This window comes from Vombatus ursinus, unplaced genomic scaffold (genome assembly GCF_900497805.2).
Source record: "Vombatus ursinus unplaced genomic scaffold, bare-nosed wombat genome assembly UNPS02014799.1, whole genome shotgun sequence".
Classification (NCBI taxonomy): domain Eukaryota; kingdom Metazoa; phylum Chordata; class Mammalia; order Diprotodontia; family Vombatidae; genus Vombatus; species Vombatus ursinus.
The window spans coordinates 34,046,320-34,069,656 of record NW_020954577.1 but is presented as its reverse complement, the minus strand read 5'-3'; the positions used below and the strand labels follow the sequence as shown (position 1 = coordinate 34,069,656).

The window sequence follows — 23,337 nt, the reverse complement described above, 5'->3', positions numbered from 1 at the left end:
TGTGGGAATGGACCAGAGAGATGCCCTCTGAGATCTCGCCCAGCTCAGACCCTGTCATCCCTCCCCACCTTTGCCTTTTCAAATTCCTCAGCTCAGTGCCCCCTCTACAAGAAGCCTTCCCCACCTCCTGCTGATTTCTTTAATTGAATACACACAGACCCCTGTGGTCCCCCAGATCCAGTGCTCTTTGCACGCTGCTCAAACGTCTACAGATTTAGAAAAAAAGCAGATTTTAAGATTTAGAAGAGGCGGGTGATGCAAATATTACTTTACATTTGTCATAAAGAGAAACTGAGACTCAGAAAATGAAACCACTAGATCAATGTGGCACAGCTGCTAAGGGTGGCTGTGCGCATCTATCTGTCCAGTAAGAGCCTGAGCCAGAAAGGATGGAAGCGTCGTTCCCCTTCTCCACTACCAGAGGGCGATGCGGGGCGACCGAAAGTAACCTCGCTCTAAGAGCTTGGAAGCTCCCCCATCCCGGCGCAGCAGAGCGTCGGGGGAGGAGCCAGTCGTTTCCTTCATCGCCGGGAGAAAACGAGGTACCCGGATGCAAAAAGAGCAGCGGGCCGTGGACGAGTAGGGGGAGTGGATCCTAGAGGAATGAGGCCGGAGTAGGTATCACGTGACGGAGACAAGTGGGCGGGGGAGGGGCGTACGTACCCACGCACACCCTCCTCTCTGGTCTCCCCGGCGACGGCGGCGCGACTTCGGCCACCTCACGTGATGCGACGCCGTCCGCCAATGGGGGAGCGCAGCGGAGAATTTCGAACGAGGCTCCGGAAGCCGCCGAGCAAACCGAACCAACGGACCCGGCCGGAGCCGGAGCCGGCGCCGGCGCCGCGGCGGGAGTCGCCGGAGCTCGTAGGTCGAAGCGCGCCGCTGGCGGCGGGAGGGCAGCCGGGCGGAAGACGGGAGGACGGGCCGGGCCGCGAGGGGAGGCCCCGGGGCCCGCCCGGCGCTGGGGGTGCCGAGGCCGTCCGTCCCGGGGGAGGCCGCACGCAGGCCCCGCCGGGGGCCCCGAAAGCCCGGCATTGGTTATTGTCTATCGCCCCGGTCTCCGGTCCCCGAGCCTTTGCCCAGGCCCTTCCCCGCCCCTTCCGGCCTCACCTCCACCTCTCCGATGCCTCCTCCGTGAATGGACCCTTCCCAGAGGTGGAGGTGAAGAAGGGTTGGGTGGGAGGTCGCCCAGCCTCAGTTTGCCTCTTTCCTCACGTGTCTAATGGGGACAATAACGGCAGCGTGTGACTTGGAGAGCTTTAGTGGGGATCAAATGAGAAGCTGTCGGCCAGGCGCTTTGTAAACATTCAACTACCAGCCGTTCTTACAAATGACAGTCTGGAGAGGTTAGAGTCAAAGCGGTTGGCAAACGTGAAGGCGCCGGGTAAATGCCAGCTGGGAGCCACAAAAGGTTCTTGACCGAGGGAGGGTGATGTGGTCAGACGTGTGCATTGGGAAGCTGCCGGAAGGGTAGGTTGGAAAGGGGAGAGACTAGAGTTAGCGAGAGGAGTTCTGGAGGAGGCCCCCGGGATTTCCCAGGCGCCGGGTGATGAGGGTCCGAACCGGGGTGTTGGTTGTGTGATGGAGAGAAGGGAGTGCAGTTGTGGAGGTGGAATTGATAGCGTTTGAAACCTGATTGGGTATGTGAGTCTCGTTCCCATTTCTTCCCACACGACTCCCAAGGTAACTGGGGATCCTGGAAGGAGATCTGAGCAACCCAGCAGAAGGCAGCTTGTCTGGGGAGACTTGGGAGGTGCAGGCTTCCACCCGCTTCCTCAAAAGTTAGATCTCGAGTGGAACCGATCTACGGGTCCTCCCAGAGGGGCCCTTGGGAAGGTGGTTAGTGGAGTGAAAATATATGAGGCGCTTTTAGCTCCAGAAAGAAAAACACCTAACAATCCAGCCCCACCAGTGGCCAGTGGTCTTAACATAGGCGTGGGAGAGGCTTTGTTAGAAGAGAGCTTTTAAGGCAGCACTTTGCAGTCTTAAATTTAAAATAAAAAAACGTATAGTCAACAAACAGTGAACAGTAAGATACTGTGTTCTTTCTAAGCCTGGCTTAGATTGCTCCTCTGTAATTGAGGGGATTGGACTACATGACCTTTAAAGGTCCCTTCTAGCTCAAAATCTATGACCCGCCAAACCAGGAGTTCTTAATCTTTTCTGTGTGTTCTGGATACCTCAGAATAATGTGTTTGTTTTAATAATTAAAGGAAATGCTAAATTTCAGTTAGAGGTTGGTTAGTAAAAATAAAGATGTAGATTTTTTTTCCCATTTAAGTTTACATCCTGAAATTTATCAGCTTGATCCCTGATTAAGAACCTCTGCTCTAAACCTTTATCAGTTTTTTTTTTGTTTGTTTTAAATTTTTTTTAGGCTATTGGGGTTAAGTGACTTGCCCAGGGTCACACAGCTAGTAAATGTCAAGTGCTTGGTCTGAGGTCAGATTTGAATTCAGGTCCTCCTGACTTCAGAGCAGGTGCTGTATTCACTACGCCACCTAGCTGCCCCCCCTTTATCAGTTTTATGACAGTAAAAATGTGGTCTTGTAGAATTTTCTTTTTAAAAGGTTCCTGTTCCTTTTTTCATATTTCTCTGAAGGATATCCTCATTAACTGTATAGATCATTCTCATAAAGATTTGTAGAGCTGACAAAACATACAGATTATCATACAAAATTCCTGGACAAATGCAACAACAGAGATGACTCTTCCATGTTTTGATTTGTTTCAATCAAATGAGACATAAGATAGTGGTACTTTCCCAAAGAAGAATGTTACTGTCATAGGGTATTATTTGTAGAGAGTCTAAAATCAAATAACAATAGACAGCTCTTGGATAGGGCTCGAAGGTTTGCAAAGCCCCTTGACATTGTTCTGATCATGTCATTCCCTGGAATAGGGTAGAACCACCTAAAATGGGATTCACAATCAAAAGCTTGACTTAGCACATACTTTCCGCTATCACTTGCCCAAAGCCTGAATGTACTATACTAGGTGTGTATATATATATATACATACACATACACACACACACACACACACACTGATACCTATAAACTTGAGCCTATGTAAACAATTTTGGACGAAACGGATACATACAAAGTATGACATAGTAGTTTCCCCATTTATTGTGAAATACGTTTCATTGGTAATGACTATTTTGATGACATTAATACAACGTTTTGTAAGCATGCTTACAGGCAGGTGTTTTTGATCTTTGATCTGTTACCTCAATTTGCATATTCATAGTATTTAAGAACTGGAAGGGACCTCAGGAGCCATCTGGTTCAATGCATATACAAAAGGAATCCTCACTATAATCTACCCGATAAGTCTAGACTATCCTCTGAATAGTCACTCTTATTTGGTTTAGAACCTCCATTTTTAATTTTTATAAGCAGCCATGGCCAAATAATTTATCTTATCTTAGCCAGCCTGCGGGTGATTAGCCTCTCCACTTAGCTAAATTGGTCCATCCAAGAGTTGACAGAATCCAGCCTTTATTCACACTACCAGAGGTTGTGCCTGCTGGCATAGCCTTTGAAAATACAAGATTACCAACACGTGCTTCTCTAAGGCATCTGAGTGTGACTTTTGTCTGTTTTTAATACCTTTAAGAGTCCAAATAAAATAAGTGCTTCTCACGTGCAAGGCCTATTGCCCAAGCACATAAAGCCTTTGTAAGATACAGTAGAGAGAAAGTGGGCAGTTACAGAGAGACCTGAGTTCGGGTGCCACCTCTAATGCCCCCTGAGTACTTCTAGACAAGTCATAGCTTGACAGTGGTCTCTAGGCAGCCCCTCTAAAACTGTAATTGTAGAGAGGTTGTTGACCTGCATTGATACCAAATAAATCACAGGTTCAGTCCCTGAGGAGTAAGTATTTTTAACATAGCCGGTTATCTTGTTTATGCCCCCTCCTGATTAAGTCTGTTTTCTTTTTCTTAGTAAGAAGCATTCCTTAAAAATAGATAGGAGTACTCTTCTATAAATCTTCCAATATAGCTTAAAATGTTATTATATATTATATACTACAAGATCTAATCTGACAAAAAGTAAAATAACCAAGACCTAGAGATACTTCTTCATAAAGGTTGCTGCTAGTCAGTGTAGTTGTAGGAAAAGCCAAAAGGACTGGAGAAAATGGATTGAGATTCTGAGAGTGGAGGTGTAAAGGAAAGAATTGGATTCAGAACGTTGAGGCGAAGAAATTTGTTATGGGACACACTGAAGAAGAAATATGAGTTTTAAAGCTAAGAGTCTATAGCATCATAGAAAGGAATGGAGGTTCTAGAATCTGCTTAGCAGAAGTCATTCCCCTCTCCAGAATCTTTGCAGTCAGTGGTTCTCCATTGATCATGGAATGAAAGTCCAGTGTTATGTCCAATGATATGGCCCCCAGCCTTGCTTTAAACCTTATCTCCTACCACTCCCTAACCTTCAATTCAATATTTGTCCTACGATTATAGATTTGGAACTAGAGACCTTAGACACCATCAATTCAATATTTGTCCTACAATTATAGATTTGGAACTAGAGACCTTAGACAACCAGCTCCTTCATTCACAATTGAGGAAACAGAGGCATATTACTAAATGCCAGATACTGTGCTAAGCTGAGATATATAAGTGAAAAGTGACAGCACCTTCACTCAAGAAGTTTAAAAACAAGGAGAGAGGACAGGTTAAAGTTGTTTGTTTCCAGAAGTTAGATAATGAATAACTACATAGAAAAAGCCAAAAGAGTTTGAGAGATTTAAGGAGAGATGAGCACTCCCAGCCAAAGAGATCAGGAAAGGCATCCTTTGGGTTGGTGGTATCTGAGTTAAGCCCTAAAAGAAAATAATCACGTCAATATATTAAGTTAGGAGTGGTCTGTGCCAGGTATGAGAACAGATATGTACAAGTGTGGACAGGTGGAAAGGAATTTATAAACTGGCCTAGTTTTTCCAGGTTAGTATACTACACAAGGGGAAAATATCATGAAATAAGACTAGAAGGTAATACTGGAGCCAAATCATAAAGTGCCTTGAATGCCAGATCCAAGAGTTTATTTTATTTAGCAGGCCATCTAAACTGAACTACTCACAGTTCCCCACGCCAACCTGCACATCCTTTCCTTTAGGCCAGAGATTTTAAACTCCTGAGTGCAGCCCTAACCAGATTAAAATGTATTGGGAAATGTTTAACAAAATAAATAAAAATACAGTGTAACACAAACAATGTTAATTTGTAGTTTTTGGTCAGTATGCCCTGCTGGGACCCATTTCTATTTGAGTTTGACACCTCTGCTTTATGCTTTGATGTGATTATGCTGTGATCATTGTCTGACGTGCCTTCCCCAAGATCCTCACCTGTTAAAATCCAGCCTGTCTGTTAAGGACCAGCTCAAGAACCACTTTCTCCATGAAGCTTTTCCTTATTCCTTCAAACTAGATATGATCTCTTCCTGTAAAACTCCATAGCATTTTTGTACCTCTATTATTAATTAGCTAACACTTATATAATACTTTGGGTTTTGAAAAGTGTTTAATATCCCTTGTACAGTAGCTTTTTGTTTACCCAGATTCCCACATAACCCTGCCCCATCGCCCAATACAGATACACACTTACCAAGTAAATCTCTTGGAAGCAGGAAATGTGACTTATCAGCTTTATGTCCATCCCTACCCTACCCTCTCCCTTTCCCAGTCCCATGTGTTGCACATCAATAAATATCTGATGGCAGAACTAAGTTGAAAGGTTTTTTTTTTTCTTTAGGTTGAGTACATTTGATCATCAACATTTGATTTAATGCAAGTACAGCATACTAGGCAATTTTGTTTTTATATTTAACACAAACACTTGTCATTCTTTTTTCCATTAAGTCCTACATACTCTGCTGTCCTATGATGTCATGGAGGTGACCCTGAGTTCTTCAAGGTTAAGCCAGCAGACTGTAAGCTTTAGCTGTTCTTAATGCCAGAAAGCACTAGAATATGGGCCCTAGGATAGACGCAGTCTGTAATCCAAGAACCAGCCTAGCTCTGATCAGAGTTCATCACCAAATTGGCCACAGGTTGATATTTTTTTTTTCTTTTGTCTACAGCAACTCTTAAAGAACTACTACCTCTTTGAGAATTTGCCATCTGTGTCTGTGGAAGGAGTACGCACACTGATAAAATCACAGGTTGAAGAATTTTTATAAAGTATTTATCATGCCCTGAACTATGTACAGTAGTGTTTTTATAACAAAAATATCGTTCTCTTTTACTGACATTGAGTACTACTTGTGGGTTTTTAAATATATACATATATTTAAAGATCTATTTAACACGCGTCATAATTTACTAGTAGTCAGGGCACCTAGGTCTTCTCTTCGCTCTGTCTACTAAGTAGTTGTGTGATCTTGAGTTTCTCTGGCCTTTAGTTTTATATATAAAATAAGTTGGCCTAGCTATTCCATAAAGATCCTAAAGACTTTTAAGATGATATATTTCTACTTGTGCTTATTGTTAACTATATATGATGTTACAGCGGAACTGTAACTTTGAATTTGTCGATATTTTTTATGTATTTTGAATATTAATATGTTAAAGTTGATCAGCATAGAAAAGCCTGAAATTTAAATTTAAATTGACATTGCTATTCCGGGTTAAAGGAAATTCACTGTGATCTGTTTAAAGAATTGAGTGAAATATCCATCCATTTGGACAACTGAGCGACAATAGGAAGTTGGAGGAAAAAAAGTGAAATATATAAATGCCTCTGTCCTGGTGCCAGAAACCTACAAAATCGAGCTGAAATGATTGACCAGAAATCAGAACCTTGGTCATTTCTATATAATCATGTTTTTCATATTTTGGTGTCACTGGCCTCAAGGGTGTACTTGGTGAAAATGTAACCATTGAAGAGTCCATCATGCCTTCAAGGAGCTAGCATTTTTATAGGGGAAGACAACAGATAAGAGAATGAATGGCATCCTGGTGGGAGTGTTGTGATCTGTGAAATAACAGGATGGTGAATGGAGTCATGGGAAATGATTGGCAATAGAGTTTACTGTTATCAGAATAAGAGGTGGACATTGAGACCAGAAGGACACACACATGCAGCAAGGCAGGTCCTGGGCTGCCTAGATTTGGTGGCTCCTCGCAGTCAGTAGTGCCAGGCCTCAGGAAGGCAGGTGGAATTGAAGAGCAGCATAGCAGTGACATGGCAGAAACGTGGTGTGGTGGATCTGAAAGTGCCTACATATGGTGGACTCCCCAGTCAGAAGTACAGGGCCCCAGAAGAAACTAGAATTCCAGGGAAAGGAGAATGAGGAGGGTAGAATGTAGCCCTGTTAATGACAGATAACATCCATAGCAAAAGCTTAAAAATGTTATCAGACAAGGAAAGTGCTTTAGAAAGTGGAAAATCCATCTTTTAGAAATGCCTTCATTATTTAAACCTATTCCATAAGTCACCTGACATTAGAAATGGTAAATGAAATTGGGAAAGCTGCAAAATCAGACTTTGTCTAAACTATGTACATTGATTGGATAATCCTATACAGGTAATTGCCAAATCTCCAGACACAGCCTATGTTCTCATGTTTCAGTGACATAGTTTATTTCATAATAAATGGATTATTGCTTGAAATGATTCATTTAAATAGTTTTCCCCTTGTTAAATCTCTAGGTAGAAGATGTCTAAGGAAAAATGCCTTAAAAAGTCCTTTCAGGATAGTCTGGAAGATATAAAGGAACGGATGAAAGAGAAAAGAAACAAGCGATTGGCACAAGTTGGCAAACCCAAGACCATCCTGGCTGCAAAGTGCAAGATACTCAGTAAGAAGCTTTCATATTTACTTTCTTTTGGCATCATTCACTAAATTTGCATTTAATAATTAAAAAGCCATTGAATATTTCTTTCAGCCAACCCATCTACACAATTGAAAAGTTACCAAGAAAACAACAGAGCTCTAGCTTTAGCTTTAGAAAATGAAAGATCCAGAGTGAGAGATGCCCAAGACACCATCCTAAATTTGAAGAAAGAGTGCCAATACCTAAACCTTCAGCTATTTGTATTAAGAAGACAGCTGACTTCACAGCAAGCCGAAGATTCTACTCAGGTATTTGCATTATGAAAAAAGAGTTGTTTTCCCAGAAGAAAATTTTAACACCCTTGAATTAATTATTTTAACCTATTACTAATCTAGCTCAATTTTAGTTTTAAAATTTAATAGCAGATAGCTTTTTCCTATTGATTACCTTAGTCAGTCTAAACCTCCGATACAATTTCAGCCTTAACCATGCCCTATACACAGAGATTCGGGTATAGAATTGATGCTTGTGCTTTTCTAATTGGTCTTCCTTCAAGGCCTAACTCCGTGAGCCATCTTCTCCATGAAGCTTCCCTTGGTCATACCTCATTATTCGTTATTCATGTTCTCTCCTTTCTCTCTTTTCCTTACACTTGTTATTACTGTTGTGCTCCTCCAATAAAGTATAAACTTCTTGAAGGCAGGGGCTGATTTTAGTTCTTGTCTTTTTGTCTCTGGTGCCTTGCACATACACTGAAAGTGCTTGGCACATGTTTGTTTTTAAAGCAAGTAGCAAATTGAACACTTGACTTTATGCATTGCTGATGATTTAGCAAATTGAACTGAGGGACAGAGATAAGTCACTGAGCTGAGGGAGCAATTATATTTAAGCTGGTTCTAAAGACAGGTAAATTATACTAGGTCAGAAGACTCAGTCACCTTTCTAATCAATTTCATTTTGCAGCAGGAATTTATAAGCACTGATCTTATGGTTCAAATTATCAAAACACTTTTTAACCATCCCGACCCAATTCTTTTGTCTGGTGCTGTTTCATATCATCGTATGGACACGACAGGAATCAGTAATGTGTTTGAGTTTCAGTGGAGTGATTTGGGAAAACGTTTGACCGACGATGGTCTTTTGATATTAACAGTCAATATTTTTTCAGCATTTTGGTTATTGCTGTTTTAGTGGGATCAAGTTTATTGATAATTTGGTTATTTAAATCTTAACTGCATTTATTTCTACAAACTTGGTATCAGATAATTTAATGTAAGTCAAGTCTAGAAACAGCAGGTTTCACACAATGGTTAACTTTCACTTGTTTACGTATGAGTTATCTCGTATCTACTGCAAATTTAAAATCCTGTCTTAGCTGTCCTGCGTTTCTTTGACTCAGCACCCTTCGGGGCAGTTTTCTCACGCCATCAGTTGTTGCTTACATAGGGGAAATGGAACCATTTTTTTGTTAGCCAAGACAAACCTGTTGAAAAGTACAGTGGACTGCAGAGCCAAGTGGAAATGACTTGGAGATTATTCACTTAGATCTACTCATGTCACTTCTCTGCTCAAAAATTGTCTGTGGCTTCTTGTTGCTTGCCAGCATGGTCAAACTTTTGCCCATTTTTCCAAGGCCCTCCACAATCTGGGGCCACTTGACCTTCTAGCTTAATCTCATATTGTTCCTTTTCATACTCTCCATTTCAACTAAAGTGGGCTACTCTGTCCCAAAATGTACCCTGAGCCTTTCTGCCCCTGTGTCTCTTATGTCATTTCCTATGTCTAAAATGTCCTCCTTATCTTTACCCGTGAAATCCTCCCACATCCTTTAAAGTCCTGTTCAAACACTACCTTCTCAGTCTTTTCTATCTTTAACAACCTTCCATTTTGCAGTTCCCCTAACACTTCTTTGTTTCTGCTTCTCTGGTGCCCTTAATATTGTGTATTATAATTATTTGTGTTTACTTCTTCTCCCTTGGTTGTTCCCCACCCTCATCCTCTACATGCTACATTAATTAAGCTCCATAAGGACAGGGCCCATGTCATAGAGAAATTTTCTTTTAGTCTCTGTGCCTAGTGTTTTATTGATAACACTTGTCCCTACTCCTCTCCCAAAATAATTTTGGTAGTTAACAATATTTAGGAATTCACTATAACATAACATAAACATTTTTCTCTTTTCTTCGATCAGGCTAAACTGTCGACTTTGAGAGGCATTATTTGTAATGTCACTCAGAAATTGCTAGAGACAGCTGACCTTCTTAGCCCAGCTCAAGCTTTGTGTTCTACGGCTCTTGTAAGTTCGTTCAATTGTCTTTTTTTCTTTTAAGTTGCTTATTTCAGCTGCTATTTATTGAACAACAGCAAGGTACGTAATATTGTTTCTGAGATGTTAGTGCTTTTTAGAAAACGGAATACTTCAACAGCTACTCCAAACCTTCCCATTCCTTCTCAAGCCTCTCTTTGCCTCCCCTATTTCCTCTCTCTCTCTCTCAGCAGATGACCTTGCTTCCTGCTTTCCTGAGTTTCTCTTTTCCCCTTTTCCATATGTCAAAACCCATATACATTATCACTGATCCTCTCCTTTCATACATTTTCCAAAGAAAAAGGGTCCCTTTTTCAGGTCTACCCCTTCTGACTTTAATTCCCTTTTTCCAAGAACCCTGGAGAGTTGTCTTATTGATTCCCTCTCACATATCTTCAGTCCCTCTCTTTCTAATGGCTTCTTCTCTGCTGCCCATGACATGCCAAGTTTCCCCATTTTTAAAATATACTCCATTGATACTTCCATGCCCTCAAGTTCCCTTTTCCTGCCAAATTTCTAGAAAGAATTTTCCACTCCTACTTTTCATCATTTATTCATTTCTTAACCCCACTGTTGTACTGACATTGCAAGGCTCCCAGTGACCTCTTACCTTTAAGTCCAGTGAATTTTTTGGAGTGAATCCCTCTCCTCCTTTTCCCCTCTGCTGTTATTGACACTGTTGACTGCCCCTTGGTCATGGAGCCTCTCCTCCTTTGGCTTCCTGTGCCACTGTTTCGTCCTGGTTCCTAGACCTGCTCCCTAAGCCTGGGAGACTCTCACACTTCTGTCCTAGGCCTTTACTTTTCACTCCATACTCTGGCCCATGGCAGTTTCATCACTTCCCAGTCATCATCTCTACATAGGTGATTCCCAGATCCATATGTCCTTGTCCAAATAAGCTGTACATAATAGAAATTCATGGTTTCACATAGAATTTACTTGTTCTCTTCCACTTTTTATATATGTTCTCTTTTTGGGTGTTAAATTCAATATTTAAAAAAAAAATAGATGAGATTGCTTTTCTTGGGTCTTCCCAGTATTTCTTTATTGCTAGTTGATCAGTAAGGGGAAAAATATTTGAATCATTTCCTAGTCTCTAAAGTTTTAGTGAGATTCAGCGGCAGAGGTTGAGTAAGAGTTGGATTTAGAAAGGCTTATTATTAACAAATGGAGACATTTATAGAAAGTAGTGAAAGTTCCCCGCTCTATGGTCCAGCTTTTTGGTAGTCATTCATGAATGACTAGAAATTAATCAGCACTGAAAATATTGTCGTGTATTGTTGGAATTTTTAAGGGGAAGTTCTTTTCCTACTCTTGTTCTGTACAACCACTGGTGTGCTTCTAATTGTAACATCTGTAGAAAGATTAAAAGACTTTGAAAGGAACATTTCCCTCTGCTAATTTCTGACTAGGCAGATAATAGTACAGTTTAGCTGTGCTGTTCAGAGTGTCTAAAGACCCTTTTGGATCCATTTTGTTACATTTTTCTTTTTAGCCAAAGTTTCAGTGTAATTTTAGAATTATTCAAGAAATAGACCAAGTACTCCTTTTTAATTTAATCTGTTTACTGTCAATAATGGTGTCTGTGAATAAACCTTTCAAATGGTAACTACAAGGACAGTAGAAAATTGAACTTTTCAAAAAACTTGACTTCCAACGTTCGGAAAATTGAGACTATGCATGTATATGGTGTTATCAGACATGATGAATTTATCATCATCTTCAATGTTCCTATAATGCCATTTTGATCTGAATATAGGCCAGCTTCCTAAAATGACATCTCTTTGAAGAAAAAATATATAAGTACATAGTAGAAAAATTGTTATTTCCTTCCACTCTCATTTTGGAGACAGAATATTTAGACCTCCAGAACTTGAGTAGGATTTTTATAGCTAAAGAGGGAACCCACATCAATGGATCACACTTATTTGCCTTCTCTTGCATAGTTGAACCTATACAGTAGCTAGTAATGTTTCTATATGAATATTTCCATGTTAATGAGTGCTTTTCATACACATTAACAGAACCAGAAAATATGTACCTCAGAAACGGATGAATTCTACAATGAAGATATCTCCAGTGACTCAGCAGTAAATTACTTACCGTAAGTATAAAAGTTTTTCAAAATTGTTAATAAATGCATCTCTCATAGAAAGAATCCTGCTGACAAAAAGTTCTGCCATATAGTTTGCTATATGTAGGGTCTGAATGTTGTAATGAAATGAGATTTGTTGGAATCACTGAGCAGAGAAAAAATATTTTAGTTTTGTTACACTTTTAATTGTCTTCTTTGTTGGGTCAGCACAAGAAGGCTTTCTTGGACTGGCATTCTTTTCCCAAAAGTTATACTCTTTGTATACTTTCCAGACTGAGAGCTGTATGGAAGTGATTATTCTAATGATGTTTTTTCTTATGGCATAAATTGTCAGTTTATAAAAGAAATATTACATTTAATTTTAGTTCTTGAATAACTATGTAATGCATGCTATATTTTTGGACTGGACAAGTTACTGTTTAAAATATACTCCCGTCTCCTATCTATTTTCTGCCATCCTTTCTCCTCCGTGTATCATTTTAAAGCAATTTAACCCCAGATCAATAAAGCATGTATTGTAAATGTAAAGAATGGAGTTGAGTTAGGATTATATTTCTGAGATGATTATTTTTTGATTAACATAAAACTACCCTTGTGGGTGATCAAAATCTGTATTTAAATATTGATTTTTATGTGTAAAAAGGTCCACACAGAAAAACAGTATACTAAAATTAGAGTTAATTTGAAATTACAATTATTAGTGAGTGGTTGGATGTGATAAAGAAAGGTACATTTTGTAGATCAAATTTAAATTTTGCATTCATTTTGAAATGAAATGTGTTGCTTGATATGCTAAATATACAATATAATTCAGATTCTAATAATTCAGAATTTGATCATTTAATCATGTACAAGTTTTATCTTTGAACCAATTATAAAGAGTTTACTGAGGAACATGTAAGTTAAGTAGAGGTCAATTAAAACATAAATTCAATGCTGGAGAGGACCTCAGAAGTCATATAGTCCAACCACATCATTTTAAAGATGAGGAAAATAAGGCTCCAAGAGATCACACAAGTATTCAGTAGGATTTGGAGCTCAGGTCCTCTGTCTTCTCCTCCAGGACCCTTTCATCCTTCCCCTAGTTTAAAAAAGAAATGGATATGTGTGCTGTGCCTATCTATATTCTTCCAAGCTGCAAAGGGATCTTCAGTCACCCAGCCTGATCCACTTCACAAATGCATGTAGGAAAACTGAGGCTGAGAGCTGACTGGCCTGAGCTCATACAGTAAGCAGGAGAGTTGAGATTCAAGCTCAGGTCCTCTCAGTCCAGATCTTGCATCCATTCCAGCATACTGCCTCTCACCAAATAAAGACAGACTACCTCAGGCAAAGCAGTTCAGAATAGGTCCTATTCATTGATACATACACCACCTCATACACAAATATGTGAAGAATTGCATGTGCTAATAATGAGAAATTAGCCTCGAGGTGATTACTATAAAAAATGTTTGTAGATAGTGTCTGGCTAAAGAACTTTCATTTCAGTGGGGTTGGGAGATGCTACCTTAAAAAAAAAATCCTACAGAAATTAGGAAAATGTTAAAATTATTATTACAGTAGGATTAATGAATAAATTGCAGTTGTTATTCATAGGGAACTTCCAAGGTGTATACCCGTTCTGGATGCTGACCTTCCAGCAAAAGCTGAATCATTTCAAATAGAAGGTAACTGCCACCTTGCCAGCACCCACTCTGCTCACACACCATCAATGGCTTCCTGTTACTTTTAGAATAAAGTTTAAACTCCTTAGCTTAGGATTCAAAGGGCCCAGTTCATGTTTCCATCCTTAACTTTGTTTTCCTTAAGGCAAATCTAGACCTGGCTCATTCCTGCCTCTTCAGCTTTGCTCATATGATCCTTCTTGCCTCAAATGCCTTCCTTACTCCTTACCATCTACCCAAATTTAATCCAGGTTCTACTATCCTCAATGACCTCTCCCTCCTTTGAATTTCTGATTGAATTTCTGATACCTATCCTACTCATTTGATATTTAAATGAAAATTCTGGGTAGCATACCATCAATTTTTCACATGCCTTTTCAGTAAAATTGTATGTTCCCCAAAAGGTCTTATCATTACTTTTTGTGTTTCCTGTAACTGCTTTTATAATGTTATGTAGGTAGATGTTACTTAATTTTTTATTGGTTGATTTATTAACTAGTTCGACTAGATTTATTTCTTTAAGTCAGAGGAATATAATAGACCTTTGGAGAGTCTTTTCCAGGGGCCAGACAAAATCTTTTCACAAGTCGGATTCTTGTAACTGAGAAACTTAATGATAATGTCAAGTTTTCCAAGATTATTCCTAAAACAGATACTTTTACAACCTATTGTAAATGTAGAAAACACCTCTCTGGTCACGTCTAAGAACAGCCCATTAGTTGGGGGGGTGAGGAGGAAGGAGAACTTTTTAAATTAATTTATCTATTAAATCCTTAGGAGAAAGCTCTCCTGTTTGTCAAGATGCACTGGGGATTAATATTGAGACTTCTTCTCCAAACGAAGAGGAGAAGCTACCTGACGATGTCTTACCAAGAAGTGTGTCTGTTCGGAGGTATAGTGTACGGAAAACACACACTGATATATGTCACATTGAAACTTTAGATCATTTAGAAATTGGTAATTTGACAGAGGAATTTTGCAAACCGGGCAGCCTTGAATTTCAGGAAAACCTAATAAACAATCTTGTCACTGAAAATCTAGACCAAAATATCTGTCAGTGGAACAAGGACCAAATTAATTTATCCCCAGGACTGATTGAGCCAGATGCTCTTACTGAAACAGAATGTGTGGTGGCGGAACCTAAAGTGAAACAAACTGAAATAAAAAATAAATATTCACAAAGAGGAAAAAGAGAACAGAAAGGAAAATCTAGTGGGATGAGGAAATCTAAGTGTGCATCAAAGGATAGGAAGAGCAGGAGTGGAGGTAATAAAACTCCTTCCAAGGAAAAATTAGATGAGTCTATTGACTCCAGTGATGCCTACAATTTTAATTTTGAAGAACGCGTTCATATCACTCCTTTCCGGCAAAAGAAAGTGAATGATGATTGTGTGCAAGAAGAAATCAGCATTCAGTCTGAGATGAACAGCTCTGAATCTAGTATTTCAGAACGGGATTCTGGTGAACTCTATGTACCTTTTAAACAAAAATCCAAATACATGCAAAGTCTGGGTTCTTTTCTAAGCCCGGTCCAAATGAGACCTCGATCCAAAAGGAAGCTTTTAGAGCAGAAGAAGTGTGTGACTGAAACCACCCCTGAGAGCTCTGTGAGAGCGGACACCAGCCTCTGCATCAGTAAGTGAACCATTTGTTTGTCTGCAGTTTTGATGTTGATGGTAAATGATAGCTGATGCTGATATACTCACCATATGTTTCCCTGGGAGAGGTTACAGAATCACCATCTGTCTCTGGGGGTGGGGTTGTTCGGGCTGATAATGTAGGGAAACCATTCCTGGCTTTCTTTGGCCCACTTCAGTTTGGTCTTTAAACACGATTCTAGGCATATTGCAGAGGCCCTGTTAGTAAAGACCACAGAAGCAAAAAAAGAAAAAAAAAGAAGTTTGGTGAAGAGATAAAGTCGGGCCAAAATCAAAGGATTTGCATATGTTGTACAAAATTACAAAGCTTATAAATAATGGATAACAAACATAACTCAGCTTATCGAATTGATGATATGCATAAATATTTATGCTTCATCATGTCAAGTGACTTATAATCTTTGTGAATCAACCATCTACTCTCACATTTTTCATACTGCCTTATTAACAACTTCTCTTGGCTCAACCCCCAGCTCTGCTCCTGATCAAATTTTCAGAAAATTATTTCAGTTCCTGTTTGTTAAGAAGATGAAAGTCATCTCATAGGAGGCCCCTTAGTTTGTTCCTGACCCCAAAACCTGGGTCTTGGAAATAGAAAGGCGCTCAGCAGAGTCCCCTACTGCCCTTCTGCAATGCAGTGCCCCTTGGCAAGTGATCAGTCCAGCCTTTCCTCAAAGAGGCTGATGATAGGAAGTGTGGAACAAAACCTCTTGGCAGCCCATCCCAGCTGGAGAATGTTCTGTTGAGATGTTCTTTTTGTAATGGCCACCAGGGTCTGGCCCTGCAAAATCTGGGAGTGCTCATGGCCTCTCTCGGTCTCTCCCTCTCAAGCTCACCCAGCTTCAGTTTACTTCAACCAGGTAGCACAATGTAGTCATTTCCTCCCTCTCCATTCTTATTGTCTTCTCTATGGCTCTTCCAGTCTATTAATGTCCATCTCTAAGCAGAGCATTCAGAATAAATTAAAGTTTATTAGGCACCTACTGTGAGCCAGGTAACATACTCAGGGCTGGGAATACAAAGAAGAGAACAATATTCCCTGTTTGACCTAATGAGGAGTGAGTATGACAGATGGGTGGCCACCGTCTTTCTGGATACAAGATGCCTCCTATAGACACATTAGACTTCTATGATTGTGACAGTATTGACTTCTTTGGAGCTTTCAAGTCTCCTGAAGCCTCTATAACCTTAATTCTAACCCCTCTCGACTTTTTTCACATGGACAGCTATCTAACCATCTCTCCAGTCCTATGCTTGTGGAGTTGGGTTTTTTTAATTACATAACTGTCATTTATCCCTACTGCATTTCGTTTTACCACTTCTAATTTGTCAAAATCTCTTTTGAATATTAACTGTGCCATGCAGTGGATTAGGTGTCCCTCCTGGATTTGTTTCATCTGCATGTATGATAAACATGCCATCTATACCTAGATCCAAGTCATTAAGTAGAACAGAGCCAAGGGTAAGCCCCTAGGACGTTCCCAAGACCTCCTCTCTACTTGATTTTGCTCTTTTAATGCAATTATGGGTCCATCCTGGCCTGGCTCCCGATCTCCCTAATTGTGCTATAATTCATATCTGCCCATCTTGCCCACAAGCGTTGTTTGAGTGACTTTGTCCTGTGGCATACTGAAAGTAGGAGTGCTTGCTACATCAGACTCGTAAATGAGATTAGTCTGACATGACCTGATCTGGATGGTCTTCCTTACCAGTAATTACTGGGTGCCTTTCTCAGTGTTCACAGATCATCCCGTTCATGATACCTTGTAGGACTGGGCCAAGAATGGAAGGCACACCTACTAGTCTGTAGTGGTGGGATAGACCCACTTTTCCTTCTTAAAGACTGAAGGGGGTTGCTTTTCTCCAGGCAGGTATTGCCTGTGCCAGGCCTGAAGTTTTCTGAGGTCACTGAGAGTGAAACCTGAAAGATCATCCAGCTTCACCCACTTATTTTTACAGATGATGTAACTGAGACCCTGATGAATTAGGTGAAATGTCCAAGGTCACAAGGTAACATGACCAGGGTTCAAATTCAGACTATGGAGCCTCACTCTGTCCCCGCAGACATCACATTGTATTCTCTCATTGTTATGTGTGATACTGGCTCTTCTGTATGCCTGTAATTGTCATTGTGACATTGTTTCCCATTGTGCATCTGTCCATGTCACTATGGGACTTTTTTTTTCAAGGCTTCAAGGTGTAGTAACATGTAGTAGTAACATGTAGTAACATGAACTCTCTGAGTTCTGCTATTCCTATCTTACCATCATTTACCTTGCCTATCAATTCTGTTAATTGTATTTAATTAAACATTTTCATTCTGAGGATCTTCCTCCTTGGTTAAAAAACAGAAGTAATATAATTGAATAATTCTGCCACCATCTCCTATATGTAAGTCATTGTACTAGGTAATGTACTAGACAGAGGTGGGAAACCTGTGGCCTTCTAGGTCCTTGGGTGCAGCCTTTTGACTGAGTCCAAGTTTTACAGAAATCCCCTTTTATTAAGGGGATTTGTTCTTTGAAGTTTGGATTCAGTCAAAGAGCCACACTTGAGGGCCTAGAGAGCCACATGTGGCCTCGAGGCCGCAGGTTCCGCACCCCTGGACTATAGGTTATCAAGACAAAAATGAGAGTTTCTAACCTCTGCTGGAGGAAAGCCTACAATGCATCCACAGAGGAATCTAATTTAATGTAGTGAAGGAGGAGGGGGCACAAAAGAGACATTAAAGTGCTCTAGAAATTTAATTTATTATCCTTGTGAAGTCATTTTTCTTCTTTCAGTATGAACCTGTGATTTTATCAGCCTAAGGAATCCTGGTATGGAAACACCCTCCATAGACACACATTGATTACTCACCTCTGATTGATAGCATCAGGGAGCTACCTGCCTGGGGCACTGAGAAACCGAGTGAATTGCCTTGAACCCAGGTCTTTTTCACTCCAAGGCTTCCCTGCTCTCAACTATGTCAGGCTGCCCCTCAGATGCCTAAAAGTAAATGCAGTCCTCTTGGTGTGACCATCAACCAGGGCCAAATATAGCAGGATTATTACTTGCTTTGTATGGACACTGTAGTTGACATTTTCAGAGTGTTTCAAGCTTTTAAAAAAAAATGACTCAAGTTATCTCATTTGAACCTCGTAGCAACCCCATGAAGGATTTAGTGGAGGTATTATATATCATCCCCATTTTTCAGATGAGAAAATTGAGGCTTCAGGATGTTAAAGGGACGTGCCACATGTACTCTACCACCAGCTGTCAATAATGGTTGCAGTGCCAGCAAGTTGCTATTTTTGATTTTTTTCTTGTCCTCCTTCCACTTTCATCTAAGAATGTTTTGGAGATCATCTGCTTCTTTGGGTCTCGAACCAAGCTTTCTACAGACTTCCCCACCAGTTTTGTGAAATGACATTTTGTAACCTTCCACTCCCATCTTTGTAATGTTTTGTTAACTAGATTATAATCAAGTTTTGCCTGGGGCTTCTCTGTTTCACCTGTGGCCTAGGAGATCGAATGTTCACTGATGGAGATGATTTCCAGGCTCTTCTAGCCTCTGTTATAGCAACTGATTTATATTAGTTAAATGTTTGTAGATGAGACAGCATGGAGGAGTGGTTAGAGAGCCATCCTTCAGGTCAGGAAACCCTAAGTTCAAGTCTGACCCATGTCACACACATGGATGTGGGCACCCAGGAAAGGGACCATGCCTTTCCACACCCCAGGCACATCCCAAAGACCACTAGGTGCCGAGCAGCACAAATCGGCCAATCGGTTTTCTCACACAGGGAGCGCCTAACACCGATTCGATCACATCTCAGGATCAAAAAGATCATTTTAAGAGAAATGATTCCGATTTTTCAGGGTGAGCTGATTTCAGTGGTCTGTGTTGGATCTGTTGGAATTGCACAGCACTGTCATCTTCCTTTAAATCTTTCTGCTCATTTGAGATTGATTTTCATTTTTGCTCCAGTTTAGTGGAGCAAACTTCCCTTCACCCCATCTTTTGTCTTCCACTTCTGGCTGATGGCTCTCCTAACCAGAGCCAACCTCACTCCCCTGGGCTCTTTATCACTCTCCTTTCCATCTCTTCCTCAGACTTGGGTGCTGTCATTTATCCCCTCTCTTTCTTATATCTTCAGTCTCTTTCCTTTGGCTCCTTCCTCTCTGGCTCCAAAACACTCCTAAAATTGTTTTCCAATCCTACCACTTCCCCATCTTTTCCTGTCACTCTTGAATAAGCACTGTCCACTTACTTTCATTACCACTCACCTGTTTGCCTCTAAAACCCATTAAAATTTGGCATGTGATCAGACAGCTCTACTAAAACTACCCTCAAAAAGCTCACTAAATGGCCTGATTACTAAGTCCAGTGGCTTCTTCTTAGTCTTCCTCCACTTTGACCTCTACAGCATTTGCAGTTATAATCTACAGCAGTTGGGTCAGACTCAAATAAAAACAAACCCCTGCAGGCCACATTTATATGTTATATTTTACTTTGTAAAACGTTTCCCAATTACATTTTAATCTCGGCTTCACTTAGTGAGCCTGACATCTCTAGTCTGCAGTATCCTCTTTGATTCTCTAAGACTTCCATCACAACAGATTTTCCTTTTTCTCTCTTTTCTAATCCTTTCTCCATCTCCCTCATGGTTTCTTTTTTTCCCCCTTCTAGCATTACCTAAGGCTTTGTCAGTGGTCTTTTCCCCTCTTGCTACACTTTCTTCTTTGGTGGTTTTGTCCATTCCTGTGGCCTCAGCTATTCACATGACTCTGAGGTTTAGCTGTCCAGCCCTGACTTGTCTCTGTGTCTCTGTCTGTGTGTGTGTCCCTATGTGCCTTTTCCCACCCTCACTCCCCATAATAGATCGCTTGCTAACTCCTGTTGTTTCTGTTTTCCTAATGCCTCAAATCCAGCCCCTCCCACTGCTCTCTCCCTAGTTCAGATCCCTATTTGTGTTTCTTGAATGGAACTGTCATAATAACCTTCTGCCAGGCCTGCCACCCTTTTCGTCTTCACCCCACCGATGGATCCCACCCACAACATCCTCTTTATTGGTCTTTCTAGAACACAAACATGATCGGGTCACGCTACTACTTAAAAGCCTTAGCTAAATGTCCCCATTTCTACTCTCCACCAAACAGATCAGACTCCCTTTCCTAGAATTCAAGACCTCATACAGTCTTGAGTCCAGCCTGCGTTTCAAGCCTCATTGAGTACTCTTCACTTACTCAGTGCTGTAGCCAAACTGAACTGTTCATCCCTGAGCATGTCTTTTTTCCTGCCTTTGCTCACTCTGTTCCCTTTGTCTTGAATAAGTGACATGATCCCTTTATCTGCTTATTGATGTTTTCCCTGTGTTTCTAAACTCAGCTGCCACCTCATTCATGAAGCCTTGACTACCCTCCACGCCAGCTAGATAGAGTTTCTCTCTTTCCTTAGACCATTCATACTCTTTACATACTTATCCCGCTCAGAGTTGCATCAGGTAAACATTCTGACTTCTCTAAACTCAGATTGCATAACTGAAAGCAGTTTTAGGTTTTTTACTTTTTATGGATCACTCTGCAGTGAATGTTATTTTCCATAGGTTCACCTTCTGAAAATCAACAGTCATTTCATCTCAGCTTGAAGGATGTCACCAATATCCATCAAACTTCTGGTGCAAAAAGCAGAAAACATTCCATTCCATTCAGCAAGAGTGAAGAAAGCTCTGTGCTGCCTCTGCGTAAGCGCAGGTGTACCCTCAGTGTGAATTATAAGGAACCTGCACTTGCCACGTATGTCATAACGGTCTTTTTGTGGGGTGAGGCTTGTGGGTTGTGGGTGTTAGGACAGAAGGATTGAGGGTCAGATTGTGATTTAATTCAACTGTGATTCTGATTTGAACTACAAAGGTAACATATGAATCTTAGGATTATTTCTAACATCTTATTTTATTCTCATAGAAAACTGAGAAGAGGAGATCCATTTACGGATGTTTGTTTTTTGAATTCTCCAATTTTCAAACAGAAAAAGGACCCCGGACAACGCAGATCTTCTAAAAAGCATTCACTGTCCAAATACAATGAAGCTTTTGTTGGATGTCGTTGAAATTCATCTTATACCCTCTTGCTTGAAAAGAATTGATGGTGTTATTGGGACAAGAGTAGGCAGAACTATTAATATGAAAAGTTGTGCTATAAAAAGCATCATAGTGCTTTAAAAACCTATCGTCAAACATTTGACATTGATTTTCTTTCCTATTGTAGATAAATAACTGGTGTTACCCTCTTTAAAAGCTTAAATATATTATACTACCCAAAGCCCCTAGTTTAAATGAAAATTATATTTCCTGTAGTAATTGTAGAGAAAATGGTGGTGGTTAATTAGACAAATTAAAATCTTTAAATTAGTAACTTCAAATATCTTTGTTTTCCCTACTTACGGGGAATCATAACTGTGAAATGTCTGAAAAGACAGGTAAACAATCATTCAAAACTCTTAATTATTCAATTTCGTTACCTGCTAACAATAAAATTTCTGATCACTTTGTATGATTTGATCAGTTTGACTTTTTGTAGCCTTGTATATGTCTGCTTAAACTCGTAAGAAATCTGTTGCTTACCGTGCACCAGAAGTAATAAAAAGTTTTGTAAGCTAGCTCTGTGATAATTGTCTTCTCCACTTAAAGTGCATTTTCTTTTTTGTTGATCAGAGTACAGAATTACATGATTGGAGTAGTTGTCTACAACTGTAGTTGACTACATACCTGGACAAACTCAAAGGAATGTCCCTTCACTTTTAGTTGTTTGGTATAGGGCTGGCCTAGGCAGCTTCCTTCATTCTCACTAGGAGTAGATCCTACCAGAGGCAATAAATTTTACCTTAGGTCAATTTGCTTCAATGCAAATAAGAAAATATCACTAATGTAACAGAAGGTTGGCTGAACGAGCATTCATATTTTCCCATTTGTTATTTCAGCAGATCCTTAAAAACTAATCTGTAAAATGAAAGCACGGGGTTGTGTGTTGAACCCTTCGTATGTGATAAAAATAAAGAGCAATACCTATTTTTGCCTATCTTCTGCCACTTTGTTAAAGGTTAAGAATATTTTGACTTAAAAAATGTCTGTGGGTTCATCATTGCTAAGTTGCCTTGTTATAACAGGTCGCTGATGTTTTTGTAAATAAATTTCCAGAGATGGCATATACTTCACAAAACTGGGATTTCATTGATGTAGGTGCACCTTCCATCAGTAGGGTATAGGATGTGTTCAAGGAAGACTAGCACCTCTGGTGTGAGGGCTGCCAAGCCCTTTCCAGGGTTGCTTTCCACTTTTGGTCTCCACCTAATTCACCCAACTCTCACCTGTGGCTCCAAGGAATTGTAGCTTTCACAGCAGTCACACCCTGCTAAACCATTTCAGCAGATGGGCTAAACCAGGTTGAGGGTAACCAAGGAGTCTCAAACCCTTCAGTGAATTAGGAGGGTTGCTACCCCAAAAATGTGAAGATTTCCCTTGGTGGATGAGAACAATTTGTTCCAGTGGCCACGAAGGCAGTTGAAGCAGGCACTGGAACACTTAGAACTTGGTAAAACATCAAAGATGTTAAGGTCATCCACTGCATCCCGAGCCACAACCAGTTGTCTTTGACTTTATCTTGCCACTAGACTTCCATAACTGAAGAGAGTGAGATCAACACCCAATTTATGCTCGAGTCAAAAGACATCACTCATGTTATTTTATCATTTTTGTCTACCTCAAAGTCCTGTGGTGACTGGCAGGTGTGGATAAACTTGAAGCTGTTGTCAAAACCCTGCACGTAGGCGGACCAGGACATTGGGTCATC

General features: G+C 40.4%; 1 protein-coding gene across 2 annotated transcripts; it reads left to right on the top strand.

Annotated features, from left to right (window-relative positions):
• The first annotated feature begins 822 nt into the window (after positions 1-822).
• SGO1 (shugoshin 1) lies at positions 823-22,063 on the top strand. Of its 2 annotated transcripts, none has more exons than XM_027871964.1 (10): positions 823-864; positions 6,090-6,170; positions 7,661-7,809; positions 7,897-8,093; positions 9,977-10,081; positions 12,115-12,194; positions 13,782-13,852; positions 14,627-15,484; positions 21,096-21,285; positions 21,454-22,063. In XM_027871964.1, exons 3-10 carry the CDS (start codon positions 7,668-7,670, stop codon positions 21,596-21,598), a joined length of 1,788 nt encoding a protein of 595 aa, XP_027727765.1. In that variant the 5' UTR covers positions 823-864; positions 6,090-6,170; positions 7,661-7,667; the 3' UTR covers positions 21,599-22,063. The 2 variants fall into 2 exon arrangements, with proteins under 2 accessions (XP_027727765.1, XP_027727766.1); XM_027871965.1 differs by lacking the exon at positions 823-864 and adding an exon at positions 1,045-1,161.
• Positions 22,064-23,337: the final 1,274 nt, after the last annotated feature.

What these genes read in the sequence shown, in the direction of transcription:
- SGO1 (XM_027871964.1), top strand. Translation starts at nt 7,668, where the DNA reads ATGTCTAAGGAAAAATGCCTTAAAAAGTCCTTTCAGGATAGTCTGGAA. An exon ending in TGCAAAGTGCAAGATACTCA is followed by an intron (nt 7,810 to 7,896) that starts GTAAGAAGCTTT and finishes TATTTCTTTCAG; the next exon opens with CCAACCCATCTACACAATTG. An exon ending in CTTTGTGTTCTACGGCTCTT is followed by an intron (nt 10,082 to 12,114) that starts GTAAGTTCGTTC and finishes ACACATTAACAG; the next exon opens with AACCAGAAAATATGTACCTC.